Source organism: Rattus norvegicus, chromosome 9 (genome assembly GCF_021556685.1).
Source record: "Rattus norvegicus strain SHRSP/BbbUtx chromosome 9, alternate assembly SHRSP_T2T, whole genome shotgun sequence".
NCBI lineage: Eukaryota > Metazoa > Chordata > Mammalia > Rodentia > Muridae > Rattus > Rattus norvegicus.
In genome coordinates, this window is record NC_141542.1 from 38,023,535 (window position 1) to 38,043,581 (window position 20,047).

At 39.7% G+C, this 20,047-nt stretch overlaps 1 protein-coding gene across 1 annotated transcript in view; it reads right to left on the reverse strand.

The window, feature by feature from the left end:
• Pkhd1 (PKHD1 ciliary IPT domain containing fibrocystin/polyductin) overlaps window positions 1-20,047 on the reverse strand; it is a 490,001-nt gene that overhangs the window by 310,784 nt on the left and 159,170 nt on the right. The window contains exon 37 of the mRNA XM_087568149.1: window positions 4,045-4,257. Coding sequence (XP_087424275.1) covers window positions 4,045-4,257 — 213 coding nt within the window. The remainder of the gene's footprint in view (window positions 1-4,044; window positions 4,258-20,047) is intronic.

Genomic DNA, 20,047 nt, shown 5'->3' on the forward strand with positions numbered 1-20,047 from the left:
AATTTTATATCCAGCCACTTTGCTGAAGTTTCTTATTAGCTGTAGGAGTTTTCTGTTGGAATTTTTGTAGTTACTTAAGTATATTATCATATCATCTGCAAATAGTGACATTTTGACTTCTTCCTTCCCAATTTGTATACCTTTGACCTCCTTTTGTTGTCTGATTGCTTTCACTAGGATTTCAAGTACTATATTGAATAGGTACTGGGCAGCCATTTCTAGCCCCAGATTTAGTGGGATTGCTTCAAGTTTCTTTCTATTTAGCTTGACAATGGTCACTGGTTTACTGAATATTGCTTTTACTATGTTTAGGTATGGGCCTTGAATTCCTGATCTTTCTAATACTTTTAACATGAACTGGGGGCATCATGTATTTTTCCCCCTTGGGGTTTATTTATATAGTGGATTACTTGATGAATTTCCATACATTGAACTATCCCTGCATCCCTAAGATGAATCCTAACTTGATCATCATGGATGATGGTTTTGATGTATTCTTGGATTCAGTTTGGGAGAATCTTATTGAGTAATTTGGCATCAATATTCATAAGTGAAATTTCTCTGAAGTTCTCTTTATTAGTTGGGTCTTTGTGTGGTTTAGGTATAAGCATGATTGTGGCTTCATAGAGTGAATTGGGTAGTGTTCCTTCTGTTTCTATTTTGTCAAATAGTTTGGAGAGTATTGGTATTAGGTCTTCTATGGTGATAGAATTCTGCACTAAACCCATCTGGTCCTGGGCTTTTTTGTTTGGGAGACTTCTAATAACGGCTTCTATTTCTTTAGGAGATATGGGACTGTTTAAATGGTTTATCTGATCCTGATTTAACTGATTTGCCAGTACCTACTACCTGTCTAGAAGATTGTCCATTTCACCTAGGTTTTCCACTTTTGTTGAGTATAGGCTTTTGTAGAATGATTTAATGACTTCTTTGGATTTCCTCAGTTTCTGTTGTTTTGTTGCCCTTTTCATTTCTGATTTTGTTAATTTGGATCCACTCTCCATATCCTCTGCTTACTCTGGCCAAGGGTTTATCTATTTTGTTGATTTTCTCAAAGAACCAGATCCTGGTTTTGTTGACTCTGTAGAGTTCTTTTTGTTTCTACATGATTGATTTCAGCCCAGAGTTTGGTTATTTCCTGCTTTCTACTCCTCTTGTGTGTATTTGCTTCTCTTTGTTCTAGAGCTTTCAGGTGTGCTGTCAAGCTGCTAGTGTATGCTCTCTCCAGTTTCTTTTGGAGGTACTCAGAGCTATGAGTTTTCCTCTTAGCACTGCTTTCATTCTGTCTCATAAGTTTGGATATGTTATACATTCATTTGCATTAAATTTAAAGTGCTTCATTTCTTTCTTGACCAAGTTATCATTGAGTAAGCATTGCTCAACTTCCACGTACATGTGGGCATTCTGTCATTTTTGTTGTCATTGAAGACCAGTCTTAGTCTGTGGCAATCTGATAGGATGAATGGGATTAATTCAATCTTCTTGTATTTGATGAGGCCTGTTTTGTGACTGATTATATGGTCAGTTTTGGAGAAAGCACCATGAGGTACTGAGAAGAAGGTATATTCTTTTGTTTTAGGATGAAATGTTCTCTAGATATCTGTTAAATCTGTTTGGTTCATAACATCCATTAGTTTCTCTGTGTCTCTGTTTAGTTTCTGTTTCAATGGTCTGTCCATTGTTGAGAGTGGGGTGTTGAAGTCTTCCACTATTATTGTGTGAGGTACAATGTGTGCTTTGAGCTTTAGTAAGGTTTCTTTTATGAAGGTAGTTGCCCTTGCACTTGGAGCAAAGATATTCAGAATTGAGTGTTCATCTTGCAGGTTTCTCCTTTGACAAGTATGAAGTATCCTTCCTTATCTTTCTTGATAACTTTTGGTTGAAGTTCTATTTTATTCAATAGACTCCAGCATGTTTCATGAGACCATTTGCTTGGGAAATTTTTTCCCAGCCTTTTACTCTGAGGAAATATCTGTCTTTGTCACTGAGGTGTGTTTCCTGTATACAGAAAAATGCTGGGTCCTGTTTTAATATAATTCAGTGTTTTAATATATATCTTTTTATTGGGGGATTGAGCTCATTGACGCTGAGGGATATTAAGGAATAGTAATTGTTGTTTTCTGTTATTTTTGTTATTAAGGGTGGAATTATGTTTCTGTGGCTATCTTCCCTCCTTGTGTTGGAGTTTTCCATCTTTTATCCTTTGTAGGGCTGGATTTGTGAAAAGATATTGTGTAAATTTGGTTTTGTCATAGAATATCTTGTTTTCTCCTTGTATGATAATTGAAAGTTTTGCTTGATATAGTAGCCTGAGCTGGCATTTGTGTTCTCTTAGGGTCTATAGGAAATCTGGCTGGGATCTTCTGGCTTTCATAGTCTCTTTTTAGAAGTCTAGTGTAATTCTAATAGGTCTGCCTTTATATGTTACTTGACCTTTTTCTTTTACTGCTTTTAATACTTTCTTTCTTTTGTGCATTTGGTGTTTTGACTATTATTTGATGGGAGGAATTTCTTTTCTGGGCCAATCTTCTGGAGTTTTGTAGGCTTCTTCTATGTTTATGGGCATCTCTTTCTTTAGGTTAGGGAAGTTTTCTTCTATGATTTTGTTGAAGACATTTACTGGCCCTTTAAGTTGGAATCTTCACTCTCTTCTATACCTATTATCCTTAGGTTTGATCTTCTCATTGTATCCTGGATTTCCTGGATGTTTTGGGTTAGGAGATTTTTGAGTTTTGCACTTCCTTTGACTGTTGTGTCAATGTATTCTATGGTATCTTCTGCCCTTGAGATTCTCTCTTCTATCTCCTATAATCTGTTTGTGATGCTTCCAAGTCTGACTCCGAATATCTTTCCTAGGTTTTCCATCTCCAGGGTTGTCCCCCTTTGTGATTTCTTTATTGTTTCTATTTCCATTTTAGATCCTGGATGGTTTTGTTCAATTCCTTCACTTGTTTGGTTGTGTTTTCCTGTAATCCTTTAAGGGACTTTTGTGTTTCCTCTTTAAGGGCTTCTACCTATTTACCTGTGTTTTCCTGTATTTCTTTAAGGGAGTTATTTATGTCCTTCATAAAGTCCTCTAACAACAACATGAGATGTGATTTTAAATCAGAGTCTTGCCTTTCCTGTGTGTTGGGGTATCCAGGACTTGCTGTGGTGGGAGAACTGGGTTCTGATGATGCCAAGTGGCCTTTGTTTCTGTTGCTTAGGTGCCTTCATTTGCCTCTCACCATCTGCTTATCTCTGGTTTTACCTGGTCTCACTGTCTCTGACAGTGGCTTGACCCTCCTGCAAGCCTGTGTGTCAGCACTCCTGGAGACCAGCTCTCTCTCTCAGTGAGACTTGGGTACAGAGAGCTGTGGCACAAGGTCAGCTCTGGGCGAAGACAGCAGGACAGGGTATTCCTAAGTGGATGTCAATTGCCAAATGGATAACAAATCACAATAGCTTTGACAACCTTTACTTTCCCATTATGTACATTATTTCTGCTCACATTCAACGATCCAGAGGATGTCTGTTTCTAAGCTCACCCTTGGTGGGACAGATAATGTGATTCACACTCCAGGAAGCACTGAAAGCAAGCTGATGGTGAGCAAAGGTTTTTCAGTCCCCTTACAGGAGCCATGTCACAGTCTGCCACTAATAATGATAATTATGTGTGGACTGAGGACATGACTTATCAGTTAAGAGTACTGGCTGCTCTTCCAAAGTACCTGGGTTCAATTTCTAGCATCCACATGGCAGCTCACAACTGTCTGTAATTCCAATTGCAGGAGAGTCAACACAAACATACATGCAGGCAAAACACTAATGTGCATAAAATAAAAATAAATACATCACATTTTAAAAAACAAAGAGTAATAATAACTAGATGTGTTATATTTTTTAAATGTGTTATAGAATGATCCAGTACCGCAGAAACATTTTAAATAATTCACCAATGGTCATTGTCCTCATATTTGCTAGAAACAGACCCATTTCAGAATGGTGCGTGTGTGCGTGCGTGTGTGTGTGTGTGTGTGTGTGTGTGTGTGTGTGTGTACTTACCATGCAGAGAAAGAGTTCCATTCCTCACAGCCAGGAACTTGACTCCATAGGGAAAGAAGGAAGTGGAGTGGACACTTCCATAGAGTTTGATCCGAGCTTTGCCTTGGAAAGGCTTGTCCTCAGATCCAATATGGAGCTCTCCACCGTCTGTAATTAGGATAGAATGGGCTCTGAGATCAATGGGTCCGGGCTCCATGAAAATCAGCTTGCCACCTGACAAACAAAAAGCAAGTTTTCAGTCTCCAGGAGAGTAAGGCAATTCCAATATGTTGAAATTGCTTTTGTGTATATGCTTCTTCTGGAAGATGGACTTAATATATATTGAACTCTGTTCTAGAAGCACTGTAAACTAGCTCAGACGCCGGGGGATGGGAACATATCTTTAAGGCAGTTTTTTATAAGATATTACTATTTGCTGTAGCTTTGATGATGAGACTTTTTGTGCAGTAATCCAAACGCCTAGCAATTTGGAGTCGGCTAAGTGAATGGTGAGGAAGTCACCGAATTTACTGGTCGCAATAGATTAAACTTGGTTATAAAACTAAGCATATGATAAAGCAGATACACAAGAGACAAAGAAGGAAGAAAATGTGCTAAAAGCAAGAGCATTGCAGTCCAAGGAAGCAGTGAACTAGCATCGTGGTGTCTGTGGAATGCTAGCTGACCAGGTTCTTCCACCCTTGCATTTGTCGACATACCTTAATTTAGGAGCCTGTCCTCATTGGATGGAAATGGTCAGCCTATCAACTAAGACTTCTAGTCATCCCAAACTCTAGCTCACAGAGTAGAGTTTGAGAGGAAGGCAGGGCAAAGGGGAAGAGGAAGGGAAACTCTTTTTTTTTTTTTTTTTTATTAACTTGAGTATTTCTTATATACATTTCGAGTGTTATTCCCTTTCCCGGTTTCCGGGCAAACATCCCCCTCTCCCCTCCCCTTCCTTATGGGTGTTCCCCTCCCAACCCTCCCCCCATTGCCGCCCTCCCCCCATAGACTAGTTCACTGGGGGTTCAGTCTTAGCAGGACCCTCTTTAAATGTCATTCACTCCAGTGGTGGTGTTTTAAAAACCCCGAAGATAGTTCCAGCTCTTCAGTCACCATCCTTTGCCCCAAGTCTTGGTTCTGATTTATTTCTGTCTTCCACTGATTATGAAGCTATCCAAAACCTTCAAAAATTTGCTTTCTAGAAAAAATGAAACTAATTTAACATCAGTCTGTTCAGATATGTCAATCATGGTAACCTATGAACATAAGTCTGGAGTAAAGTTATTGTGAGAGTAACTAAATCCTTTTAGTTACTTCTTCTTGATACCTAATTGATCTAGTTTCATATAATGTATCAATTATGTCAGATCATTAATAACTTTATGATAAGTATAGTATCTCAAGTAAGCGCCTAACCAGAATGAGCTGTAAAATCTCCTCCTTTTGTATAAGCATATTGCAAAATTACTAGACTAAACCATGTTCTTCCCTACAATAAAGTGGTCAGACCTATAACTGTATATTGGTGTTTTTCTTGTTCTTGTTCATAAATTCTTTCTGCTTTCTAAAATATTTTATTAATACTTTAAGAAATAGCATACACACGTGTAAAATATTTTGACTCTATTCACCCCTGTTCCTCCCTGTATTTACTCCCAAGATCCACTACACACTTACCTACACTATCCCAAATTTATATCTTTACTTTTTGTTCTCCTAGAAACAACTGGACATAGTTAACAATGAATAAAAGGAAAGAAGGAAAGAACCTAGATGCCTGTAGCTATTTTTGTTCACCTCCATTTTAACGCAGCTATAATGTTGAATTGATCAATGCAATTGAAGATGCTTGGGGCCAACTATCAGACTGACCTTAGGAAACCTGGTAAAGGAGCTGGTGGACGGACTGGAGGAGCAGAGGGGGATTGCAACCACATTTGAAGAACAACATAGACTGGCCTGACTACTCGTGCTTCCAGAATAAAGACAACCAACCAAGGAGTGTACCTGGAGGAATCCATGGCCCCAGATACATATGTAGCAGAGGGGCGGGGGAGCACCCTCATAGAAGCAGGGGGAGGGGAAGGGATAGGAAGTTTGTGGAGGGGAAACCAGGAAAGGGGATAACATTTGAAATATAAATAAATAAAATATCCAATAAAAAACATAATTAGAAAAAAAAGAATGAGTCAGATTTGAAGAGAGGAAGGAGAGCAGTGGGAGGGTGGAAAGAGAGGGGTTAATGAGGCACAGCGATGATAAAAGTACAGCATAAGTATCCATAAAAATGTCTCAAGGAAGCCCATTCTTTTGTGCAATGATGAATAGATAACAGTGTTTAAAAATAATTTTTAAAACGAATGCATTTGGATGTTCGTTTGATGTTAATAATGACATGGGGCCAAGGTTGTTCTGAGATCAATTGTGCTGCAGTACAATTGGATTCACTCTTCAGATAAGACTACACAGATAATTTAGGCTCTGATTCCACTTTGGGTTAGGTTTTGTCATTTTCTACAATTTATTCTCTATCGAAAATTTACTCTAACACAATATATGTACTCAAAAAGCAAAGGATTAAAAAAAAAGGAGAGCAGATGTTTATTAAATACTTGCCGTGGATCAAATTCATTGAACATCTTATTTAAAATAACCTTCAAGAATTACCTTGTGAAATAAACACCCCTTTCTGCATTTCACATAGTAACAAATGGGCTCATATTTATTTTAACTAACAAAAATTAGGGAAAGGCTGGAAGAAGCTGAGGAGGAGGATGACCCCATAGGAAAACCAGCAGTCTCAACTAACCTGGACCCCCGAGATCTCTCAGACACTGAGTCACCACCCAAGCAGCATACACCAGCTGATATGAGGCAAAACATATAGAGCAGAGGACGGTTAGTGAGAGAAGATTTGCCTCACTCTGGAGAGGCCTAGCAGGGAGGGAGAGGGTAGGGACATCCTCTTGGAGACAGGGGCTAAGAGGAATGGTATGTGGAAATGTGGGAGGGCAGACATGGAGGGGGTAACAATTGAACTATAAAAAATAAAATAATTTTAAAAATACTCAGAATTGGAACCCAGGGCAATTTGACAAATAGTCCAATGTTGTAACCTATTTCCATAAACATTTCCTGGCAACCTCTTCATTAAGTAAGGTGGTTTTTCATAGCTACATTTAAGGGTAAACATGTTGATCTAAATAAGTTTGCCTATGGCTTCTTTCTATAAGGTTTTTCTTCATTTTGTTAATGGAGATAAATCCTTCCAGAAGAATGTGTAACAGATTACAAAGATGAGTGGCTAAGTGAACAAACCTGGGCTCTGTTCCCTGTACCAGTAAGCAAAATTTTAAACATAGCAAAATAAATTGGTAGGAATTTTTGAAACACCCTTTACCAGGAAGATCTAGTAAGGAGGCTAATGAAGGGAGATGAGTTCAGTCCAAAGAGAACAAGCACTTTGTGTTGAGAGTGCTGCTCAATGGATAAATTCATAACTATGAACATCACAAACCCAGCTAAAAAGCATCCCCTTGCTCCGTCTGTAGCAAAGTACAGAAAGTTTCAGAATAGAGGAGTTTGCTGAGGAACTCAGTTCTTTGGATATAAATTAATCCTGCAGTACCCAAAGCAGAGTCTGTGGAAGGAACCAAAAGTGATGTTTCTCTCCCACTACTGTATGGCCCTTATTTATTTTCTTTCTTTCTTTCTTTCTTTCTTTCTTTCTTTCTTTCTTTCTTTCTTTCTTTCTTTCTCTTTTCCTTTCTTCCTTTCTTCCTTCCTTCCCTTCTTTTTCTTCCTTCCTTCTCTCCCTTTCTCTCTGCCTCTCTCCCTCTCTGTATGTGTGTGTGCAAAGGCCTTAGACTTTCCATCCTCACAAAGTCATCTTGAAATCAGTCTAGAGTGAGCTGCTTCCTAGGATGGTGCCTTGAACATAGGAGAGCAGTAGGAAGACGTTATTTATCCACTTCCTAGAGTCCGACCCACTGTTAAATCTGTAGTAAAAAGGAGGGTTGAAATCAGCATTTCCATGTGACTCTAAAATTGCTTGTTATGACTTGCGTGAAATCTGACTGTATCTTCACAAGTGGCCTTGGGTAATTTTATAAAAATCAATCAACCATCATTACAATTGCTTCCCCTACTAAAATACATAAACGAACACATCTTTTACATGCAATTACTGATTTCCATCAAACGTCTCTTATTTCTCTGGAAAGGAAGTAAAAGAGACTTTTAGCAGCTAGCTAAGGTTTGATGGGGGAAAAAAAGAAACATGAAAACAAACTTTTGGCTAGCTGTAAAGTTAATCATCATCTGTAATGACCACAAAATAATCTGTTGTGTTTTATAAAGAAAACAGATGCATAGTTTTAAAGACAACTTCCTTACAAGAAAAGAAAATTTGTTTTATCTTTACTCTATACCAATAATCTCAGAAAGAGCTGCCTTTCCTGGTCCTCAATTCTTTCATTCCTTTCTCTAGTAATTTCCATTCCCAGCTGGGCCTTTGTCCCACTACTCTACCACAACTGTTTGGTCAAGGTCATAAATTTTATTCATATTAGCCTCAATCTCTGATGTTCCTGATAACTCACCCTTTCCTGGAATTCCTTCACCCCACCTGCCCATGGCCCTTATTTTATTTCCTCCTCCTCCTCCTCCTCCTCCTCCTCCTCCTCCTCCTCCTCTTCTTCCTCCTCCTCCTCCTCCTCCTCTTCTTCTTCTTCTTCTTCTTCTTCTTCTTCTTCTTCTTCTTCTTCTTCTTCTTCTTCTTCTTCTTCTCCTCCTCCTCCCCCTCCTCCTTCTCCTTCCCTTCTTCTCCTCCCCCTCTTCCTCCTCCTCCTCCTCCTCCTCCTCTTCCTCCTCCTCCTCCTTCTTCTTCTTCTTCTTCTTCTTCTTCTTCTTCTTCCTCTCTCTCTCTCTCTCTCTCTCTCTCTCTCTCTCTCTCTCTCTCTCCAATGTCTCATACATAGCTCTGGTTGTCCTAGAACTTACTATGTATACAAAGGGCCTCAAATTCACAGAGATCCACATGTTTCCCCTCCCAAATAACAAAAATATACTGTGACACAACATACTTACTCAAAAAGTGAAGGCCTTCACATAGCTCCTGAATGGAACACAACAACTGAAATGGAGGCCAGCTCAAAAGCTGTTCCCTGTACATGGGATATGTTCTACTAGCTGGGCTGCCTTGTCTGGCCTCAATGGGAGTGAAAGTGCCTAGCCTCAAAAGACTTGAAGTGTCCAGGTCAGAAAGGGATACCCAGGGGGCCTCCACCTGCTTAGAGGAGAAAAGGAAGAGAATGGGGAGGGATTATTGGAGTGGGTAACCAGAAGGGTCAGTGATGCTGGATGTAAAGTGAGTAAGTTAAAAACAAAAACAAAAACAAACAAACAAAAATCTAGGGTTTCCACCAGCACCCAGAACTGACCCAGTCCCACAGCTCTTGGACCCAGATCCCTTGGAGAAGAGAGCTGGACTTTCAGAAGTGCAGAAAACTGAGAGCTCAGGGGAGACCACCACTTCTGCTCACATTCCTGGCCCAAGAGGAACCCATCTAGAGCCGTCTGGACACAGGAATCAAGGAGGAGTGTAGGACAGGATCATTCTAGTTTCCTCCTGTGCCCACAGCTGAGCCTGTGCCACAGTCCTCTGCACCCAGGTCCCACTGGGAGAAAGCTTGTCTCCAGGACAGCTGAAACACAGGCTTACAGAGGGGTCAAGCCACTGTCAGAGACAGCAAGACCAGCTAACACCAGAGATAACCAGATGTTAAGAGGCAAGCACAGGAACCAAAGCAACAGAAACGAAGACTACTTGGTATCATCAAAGCCCAGTTCTCCCATCAAAGCAAATATTCAATATCCCAACACATCACAAAAGCAAGATTTGGATTAAAAATCACATCTCATGATGATGATAGAGGACTTTAAGAAGAACATAAATAAGTCCATTAAAGAAATACAGGACAACAAAGGTAAACAAGTAGAAGCCCTTTAAGGGGAAACACAAAAATCCCTTAAAGAATTACAGGAAAACACAACCAAACAAGTGAAGGAATTGAACAAAGCCATCCAGGATCTAAAAATGGAAATAGAAACAATAAAGAAATCACAAAAGGAGACAATCCTGGAGATAGAGAACCTAGGAAAGAGATCCAGAGGCATAGATGCAAGCATCACAAACAGAATACAAGAGATAGAAGAGAGAATCTCAGGGGCTGAAGATACCATAGACAACATTGACACAACCTTCTAAGAAAATGTAAACTGCAAAAAGTTCTTAACCCAAAACATCCAGGAATTCCAGGGTGTTTCCCTGATTTTCTGAGAAGATCAAATCTAAGGATAATAGGTATATAAAAGAGATTACCAACTTAAAAGGCCAGTAAATACCTTCAACAAAATTATAAAAGAAAAATTCCCTAACCCACAGACAGAGATACCCATAAACATACAAGAAGCCTACAGAACTCCGAATAGATTGGTCCAGAAAAGTAATTCCTCCCATCACATAATAGTCAAATCACAAAATGCACAAAACAAAGAAAGAATATTAAAAGCATTAAGAGAAAAAGTTCAAGTAACATACAAAAGCAGACCTATCAGAATTACACCAAACTTCTCCCCAGAGACTATGAAAGCCAGAAGATCCTGGACTGATGTCATACAGACCCTAAGAGAACACAAATGCCAGCCCAGGTTACTGTATCCAGCAAAACTCTCAATTAACATTGATGGAGAAACCAAGATATTCCATGACAAAAACCAAATTTACACAATATCTTTCCACAAATGCAGCACTACAAAGGATAATAGGTGGAAAACTCCAACACAAGGAGACAAACTACACCCTAGAAATAGCAAGAAAGTAATATTCTTTCAATAAACCCAAAAGAAGATAGCCACACAAACATAATTCCAGCTCTAACAACAAAAGTAATAGGAAATAACAATCACTATAACCTAATATCTTTTGAAATCAATAGACTCAATTCCCTAAGAAAAAGACATAGACTGATTAATATACTGACTACATAGAGAGGACCAAGCATTTTGCTGCATATAGGAAACACAGTGACAAAAACAGACATTTCTTCAGAGTAAAAGGCTGGAAAACAATTTTCAAAGCAAATGGTACCAATGAAAAAGCTGGAGTAGCCATTCTTATATCAAATAAAATTGACTCTCACCGAAAAGTTATCAAAGATAAGGAAGGACACTTCATATTCATCAAAGAAAAATTCTGCCAACATGAGCTCTCAATCCTGAATATTTATGCTCCAAATACAAGGGCACCTACATTCATAAAAGAAATCTTACTAAACCTCAAAGCACACATTGCACCTCACCCAGTAATAGTGGGAGACTTCAACACCCCACTCTCAGCAACATCTCATGAATAGATTGTAGAAACAGAAACTAAATAGAGATGCAGAGAAAGTAATGGAAGTTATGATTGAAATGGAATTAACAATTATCTATAGAATATTTCATCCTCAAACAAAAAAATATACCTTCTTCTCAGCACCTCATGGTACCTTCTCCAAAAACTGACCATTTAATCGGTCACAAAACAGGCCTCAACAAATACAAGAAGACTGAAATAATCCCATGCAACTGATCAGATCACCATGAATCACTAAGACTGGTCTTCAATAACAAAAATAACGACAGAAAGCCCACATATACAGTGAAGTTGAACAACTCAATAATAACTTGGTCAAGGAAGAAATCAAAGACTTTTTAGAATTTAATGAAAATGAAGGCACAACATACCCAAACTTATGGGACACAATGAAAGCAGCACTAAGTGGAAAACTCATAGCTCTGAGTGCCTCCAAAACGGAACAGGAGAGAGCATACACTAGCAGTTTGACAGCACACCTGAAAGCTCTGAAAAGAAAAAGAAGCAAATCCACCCAAGAGAAGTACACGGCAGGACATAATCAAACTCAGGGCTAAAATCAACCAAACAGAAACAAAAAGGACTATACAAAGAATCAATGAAACCAGGAGCTGGTTCTTTAAGAAAATCAACAGGATAGATAAACCCTTAGCCAGACTAACCAGGGAGCACAGAGAGAGTTTCCAAATTAACAAAATCAGAAACGAAAAGGGAGGCATAACAACAGAAACTGAGGAAATTTAAAAAAAATTATCAGATCCTACTACAAAACCTATACTCAACAAAGGTGGAAAAACCTCGATGAAATGGGCAATTTTCTAGACAGATACCAGGTACGAAAGTTAAATCAGGATCAGATAAACCATCAAAACAACCACATAACTCCTGAAGAAATGGAAGCAGTTATTAAAAGTCTTGCAACCAAAAAAAAAGCCCAGAACCAGATGGGTTTAGGACAGAATTCTATCAGACCTTCATAGAAGACCTAATATCAATACTGTCCAAAATATTCCACAATATAGAAACTGAAGGGGCACTACCCAATTCCTTCTATGAAACCACAATTATGCTTATACCTAAACCACACAAAGACCCAACAAAGAGATCTTCAGACCAATTTCTCTTATGAATATCTATGCAAAAATACTCAATAAAATTCTTGCAAATCGAATCTAAGAACACATCAAAATGACCATCCAACATGATCAAGTAGGCTTCAGCCCAGGGACGCAGGGCTGATTCAATATACAGAAATCCATCAATGTAATCCACTATATAAACAAACTCAATGAAAAATTACACACGGTCATCTTATTAGATGCTGAGAATGCATTTAACAAAATTCAACACCCCTTCAAAGTTAAACGTCATGGGAAGATCAGGAATTCAAGGTCCACATCTAAATATAGTAAAAGCAATATACAGCAAACCAGTAGCCAATGTCAAACTAAATGGAAAGAAATTTGAAGCAACCCCACAAAATCAGGAACTAGATAAGGCTGCCCACTTTCTCCCTACCTATTCAATACAGTACTCAAAGTCCTAGGCGGAGCAATCAAACAACAAAAAGATGTCAAATTGGAAAGGAAGAAGTCAAAATATAACTATTTGCTGATGATATGATAACATACTTAAGAAACCCCAAAAGTTCCACCAGAGAACTACTAAGCCTGAAAAACACTTCAGCAACGTGGCTGGATATAAATTTAACTCAAACAAATCAGTAGCTTTCCTATACTCAAAGGATAAACAGGTTGAGAAAGAAATTAGGGAAATGACATCCTTCACAATAGTCACAAATAATATAAAATACCTTGATATTACTCTAGCCAAGAAAGTGAAAGACCTGTATGACAAGAACTTCAAGTCTCCGAAGAAAGAAATTAAAGAAGATCTCAGAAGATGGAAAGATCTCCTGTGCTCATGGATTGGCAAGATTAATATTGTAAAAGTAACCATCATGCCAGAAGCAAATTCAATGCAATCCCCATCAAAATTCCAACTCAATTCTTCACAGCATTAGAAAGAGCAATTTGCAAATTCATTTGGAATAACAAAAAACTCAGGATAGCCAAAACTATCCTCAATAATTAAAGAACTTCTGGGGTAATCACTATCCCTGACCTCAAGCTGATTACACAGCAATAGTGATAAAAACTGTATGGTATTGGCACAGAGACTGGCATGTAGATCAATGGAATAGAATTGAAACCCAGAAATGAGCCCACACATCTATGGTCACTTGATCTTTTGACAAATGGGGCACAATGGAAAAAAGGTAGCATTTTCAACAAATGGTGATGGTTCAACTGGAGGTCACCATGTAGAAGAATGCAAATAGATCCATTGTTATTGCCCTGCACAAAGCTCAAGTCCAAGTGGATCAAGGACCTCCACATAAAACCAGATACACTCAAACTAATAGGAGAAAAAGTGGGAAGAGCCTGGAACACATAGGAACTGGGGAAATTTTCCTGAACAATGGCTTATGGTCTAAGATCAAGAATTGACAAATGGGACCTCCTAAAATTGCGAAGCTTCTGTAAGGCAAAGGTCACTGTCATTAGGACAAAATGGCAACCAACAGATTGGGGAAAGATCTTTACCAATCCTACATCCAATAGAGGGCTAATATCCAAAATATACACAGTACTCAAGAAGTTAGACTCCAGGGAATCAAATAGCCCTATCTAAAATGGGGTTTTAGATAGAGCTAAACAAAGAATTCTTAGCTGTGAAATATCAAATGGCTGAGAAGCACCTAAAGAAATGTTCAACATCTTTAGTCATAAAGGAAATGCAAATCAAAACAACCCTGAGATTCTACCTCACACCAGTCAGAATGGCTAAGAACAAAAACTCAGGTGTCAGCAGATGCTGGCTAGGATGCTAGAAAGAGGAACACTCCTCCACTGATGGTGGGATTGCAAGCTTGTACAACCACTCTGGAAACCAGTCTGGAGTTCCTCAGAAAATTGGACATTGCACTACCTGAGGACCCAGCTATACTGCTTCTGGGCATATACCCAAAAGATGCTCCAACGTACAACAAAGACACGTGCTCCACTATGTTCATAGCAGCCTTCTTTATAACAGCCAGAAACTGGAAAGAACCCAGATGTCCCTCACAGAGGAATGGATACAGAAATTGTGGTACACTTACACAATTTTAATATCTATTCAGCTATTAAAAACAATGACTTTATGAAATTCACAGGCAAATGAATGCAACTAGAAAATATCATCCTGAGTGAGGCAACCCAAGCACAAAAGTCACATATGGTATGCACTCACTGATAAGTGGATATTAGCCCAAAAATTCGAATTACCCAAGATACAATCCTCAGACCACATGAAGCTCAAGAAGAAGGATAACTAAAGTGCAGGTGCTTCAGTCCTTCTTTGAAGGGGAAACAAAATATTCATAGAAGGAGATACAGAGACAAAGTTGGAGCAGAGACTGAAGGAAAGGCCATTCAGAGCCTGCCCCACCTGGGGATCCAGCCCATATACATACAGCTACCAAACGCAGACACTATTGCTGATGCCAAGAAGTGCATGCTGTCAAGAGCCTGATACAACTGTCTCCTAAGAGACTCTGCCAGAGAATGACAAATATTGAGGTAAGTGCTTTTAGCCAACCACTGAACTGAGAACAGGAGTTAGAGAAAATATTGAAGGAACTGAAAGGGTTTGCAACCCCCTAAAAACAACAATACCGACCAACCAGAGCTCCCAGGGACTAAACCACTATCCAAAGAGTACACATGGATAGACCCATGGCTCCAGCTGCATATATAGCAGAGGATAGCCATGTTGGGCACTAATGGGAGTTGAAGCCCTTGGTCATGACAAGGCTGGAACCCCACACACACACCCAGTGCAGGGGAATGACAGAGCTGGGAGGCAGAAAGGATTGGGTGGATGGGGGTGGGGGGAACACCCTCATAGAAGAAGAGAGATGGGGAATGGGATAGGGGGCTTATAGACAGGAAACCAGGAAAGGGAATAACATTTGAAGTGTAGATTTAAAAATTCTAATAAAAATATTTAGAAAAAACTAATTTTTAAAGGAGCAGATATTAATTAAATACTTACCATGGACTAAACTCATTGCACATTTTATTTAAAATAAACTTCAGGATAGTTCTCGCTGTTCTGAAATTTACTGGACTTAAAGGCATGCATAACTCCAACTCTTGCCCAGCTCCCTCCTACTTCCCAGGCAGCTATCCCACTGGTAGCTGATCTCTGATTTTCCCAACCAATGACACTTCATGTGTCCAAAGATTCAGCACTCTGGTGACTTTTCCTATCGGCACACTACCTTCTTTGACTCCACGTTATCTCAAGAGTCAAAAATCAATGTATCTAGTTGTTGATAACTCCCAAACTTGTATCTCCAATTCTAATCTCAGCCCTCAACTCAACTGATACCCCCAACTTCCTATTCAATACTCAAGCATCCCATCATCTTTTTAACCCCAACAGTTCAAACCCTAAACAACTCTTATCAGAGATCTGGTTAACCCTATCCAGTTGCTGAGTCTCACAACTCTAGACTCAACTTTCAGTTGACTGAACAACCAATCCCTTAGGCAACTTAAAGCATCCTATGTTCAAATTATCCTCATGACCCAATGACATCTCCTAGGGTTTAAGTCATTTTTATCTTAGTTGTGCGTTATGGAAAGAGCTTGACTTTGTCCGTTTTGTTTTGTTTTGTTTTTCATGGGAACCATATGATCCCCTTCTTTGCTTAAAATCCTGCAGTGTTCCCTATTACTCACAAAGACAAAGCCTACTATACACTTCAGGGTTGGTCTCTTCCTCTGCTCCCTTCTGGACCCAATGCTCCCATTGCATTGACCATCTTACTTGCTCCTTTCATTTTGTAGTATTTACCCTTGATGTATACAATGTTCCCTAGCCACCCTTCCTCAGTAAAGGTTCCCTGCCCATCTCAACCTGCTGCATTTTGCTCTATGGGAGTAAGAAATCCAACAAAAACACAATTCACCAGCTTATTTATTGTTTTCCTTATAAAAGAAAACTCCATAGGAGGAAGAGTTGGATGGGATTCATCCATAGCCATAGTCCCTGTGCCTACAGTAGTACCTGGGCTATGGGAAATAGTTAAGTATTGTTAAATAAATACAATTTTAATCTATGGAAGTAGAATGAAAACAGAAGACAGAATGGGGGAGAATGGTCAATCGATTATCCACATGCAAAGCCTAGCATAATAAAAATGAAATAGATTAGAATAATCAGCAGATCGCAAATGTGTTTTTAGAATTCTTTATTGTGTATCCAGTGCTCTACATGTATGTATGCCTGCAGGCCAGAAGAGGGCACCATATCTCATTATAGTTGGTTCTGAGTCGCCATGTGATTGTTAGGAATTGAACTCAGGACCTCTGGAAGAGGGACCAGTTTTCTTAAACTCTGAGCCATCTCTCCAGTCCAGTAGGGGAAGTTTTAAGAGCTGTGAATGGGGTAATGAGGTGTCAAATGTATTTTGCCATTTTTAGGAGGATTAGGAGAGTAAAGATTCAGAGTAATAGCATCTTTGGTGTGGTGGTATTAGGGAAGACAGGAAATGAACAATGAATTCAAGATTCAGTCTCCAAAGAGAGGCACAGTGAGACCGAGACCGATGCAAGACTCAAGAAAGGATCCAAGGTCCCCAGTTAACTGGACCATCTGTCTACTCAAACCTTGAACTATCTGGATGGGAGGAAGCAAGTTATCCAATTTATTTGCTCACAGTGACTAACCTTCATTCATATTTTTTTCTTAACTAATTTATCAGCATATATATCACAACATTTCAACTGTTAACTAGTCATATGAGTAGTCAGGGGAGCCTGCGGATTAGTGCCCCCGGAGAATGGCAGGTGACTGTACATTCTGGATACACAGATCATACCCTGCCTTGATAAGGGGGTACTAGCTGAGATGTGGGCAGCAGTGGGGTGTGAGGCCACACTCTGCTGCACTGTGCTTTTTTGAGGGTGGGAGCCATGAGGTGGTGAGGAAAAGCAGAGCAGAGTAGCATTTAGGCAAGACAGCCACAGCCTGAAGCCTGCATTGTGATGGGGTGCACACCACACTATTCCCTTTGTTGGCAAGATCCAGATTAGACTTGTGCCTGATCCACTGGAGCAGAGTCTGGGAAGCCTTCGAGGTGGGCTTGTCCCCGGCCAGAGAGGCGGAAAATCAATTTGGCTGGCAAACGAGAGACCCCAAGAGCTCAGTCCACGCTCCATAATCCTATCCACTAGCGGCTCAGGAAATAGAAGCCTGAGTCCTCACATATTCATGGAGGATGTGAGGCATAAATCAGGCTTTAAGGATCGGGGGCAAAGGGAATGGACTCTCTGGCTGGCTACTAATTAATCAAGCACAGAACACCTAAACTTAGCATCCTGGGATAAAACCACTTACACACCAGCAAGCAAGCAGAGGCTACTGCTGCTCTTCCCCATCTCTTTTTCCTTTCAATTAAAACAGATATCCGCTGAAAATTTCCCCTTTAGCTGATGCTGCTTACACATCCTCCACCACTACCCCCAGCCCTGTTCTCCCTTTAATTAAAAAACATGCTTATTGCAATACTTGCCAGAATCGCTTTAACGGTATTTTAATTGTAATGTCTCTGCCTGATTAAAAAAAGAAAATATGAACTGAACGTGTTTGCGAAAATGTTCTTGAGATACAGGAGGGGAATTATACATGTCCTAGGAATGGATACCACGGACCAATTATTTAATTAGTCTTGTGTTGCTGTGACATGTACTATACAGAGAGGGAAACTTTATCTGAAATAAAGTCATTGACTCGCAGCCACAAACAATAGCAGATGAAAGAAACAGCCCATCAGTTGAGATTTCCCTGGCAGGATAAAGAACTGCTGCCAACCTAAAATGCTATGCTCAGGAGAAACTCATTCGGTGTGCCCACTGCATTTTGTACAAGTCAAATGGCCACTGGGAAAAGAGCAGAGGCACACCGTGTTAGTAGCCTTCCAGCACTGACAACTTGATGGGGTTCCCTCTATTGTTCTAGGCTCATTCACAAACCTGATCATGCATCAGAGTCACCTGAACGAATACCTAAAGACACAGATTAGAGAAGGCGGCGGTTCACTATATATCTAACTGCTGTGGGTTGAGACCAGATACTGAGACCTATAGGCGCTTCTTTTTTTTTTTTTTTTCTTTTTTCTTTTTTCGGAGCTGGGGACTGAACCCAGGGCCTTCCGCTTGCTAGGCAAGCGCTCTACCACTGAGCTAAATCCCCAACCCCCTATAGGCGCTTCTTACAATTATGGGTAAGTTAGGTGGTAGCTTTGAGTGTGCAGAATCTTAGCATGCTTGCTCTCATCTAAAGAGGCTGAGAAATAAATACAAACTTGGAATTATGGACTAATTCACTTTCTCATCCAATAAATATTCCCTGTGATTTCCCAGGTGTTTCTATCAAATGTGAAAACATAGTGTCTCCACCCAGGACCTACAGTGAAGTTGAACTGCAGGCGAATGAAATTTTCCAAGAATAGTGAACTGGCCTGTTTTACAGACAGCTGAGAAGGGAGGTTACAATTCACTTAGAATTTTACTTGTTCTACATGATATAAACCACATTGAGATAACTTTTCTGAATCAATTCTATACTAATTATAAGGATCACCATATTTGTAAATCTTTAAAGGAGCTGAAATGCGGACAGGAGGAAATGTCTGCCACCCATGAAGCTGTCATTAATTACTTCCTAAATAAATCCTTTTTCTTTAGAGCTACAGAAAACCATCATGTGCTTCATCCATAGTACTTTTTATATCTGAGAGCTCAAAGCTCTTGATTACTCCATGGTTTCCTAACGTCACTGAAGTCCACACAGAGAAACAACTGTAAAAGGAAACAAAGAAAAAAACAAAGCCTTGTCGTCATCCCCCCCCCCAAAATACATTCTGCCTCAAGCTGACAGAATGTATTGCCTTCTTTCTTTTTCTTATCAATGTTCCCTAAGAAGCCACCCAGTTCACATTTCAGTAGCTGCATCTCTCCGAGCCAGATGGTCTTTCAATGGCTTCCAAATATAATTCTCTGATTTGCCTATAGCATTGCTCTATTAGAAATCAAGGATAAGTTATGTTGCATAGTAATTTTGAAACTATGAGAACTTCTGCTATTTTACCTAGTTTACTGACGTATCACCCCAGTCCCAGTTATTCGCAAATCAGAGTTTACATTCTTTGACCATTGTGGAAGATTATACAGATCTAAGTTATAAGCTATGGCCCTGTGAATATTACCCCCCCCCAGGTACATAAGAAACAACAGAATAAAATGTTTGGTCTCACACTTCATCTGCCCAAGAATCCTGGTTACATAAGGAGCCCGAACTTCCAGCTCCCTTCCTCTCTGGGATGAATAGGATCTAGGCATCATTAATCAACCAATGATATAGAAAGGTAAGGAGAGGCCATGTCCTGAAGGACCCTGTAAGCCATATTCAGTTTGGATTTGAACTGAAGGGCTAATGGAAAGCCAATGAAGGGTTTTAAGTAAGGGAGTTTGAGACATTTATCTTTCATTA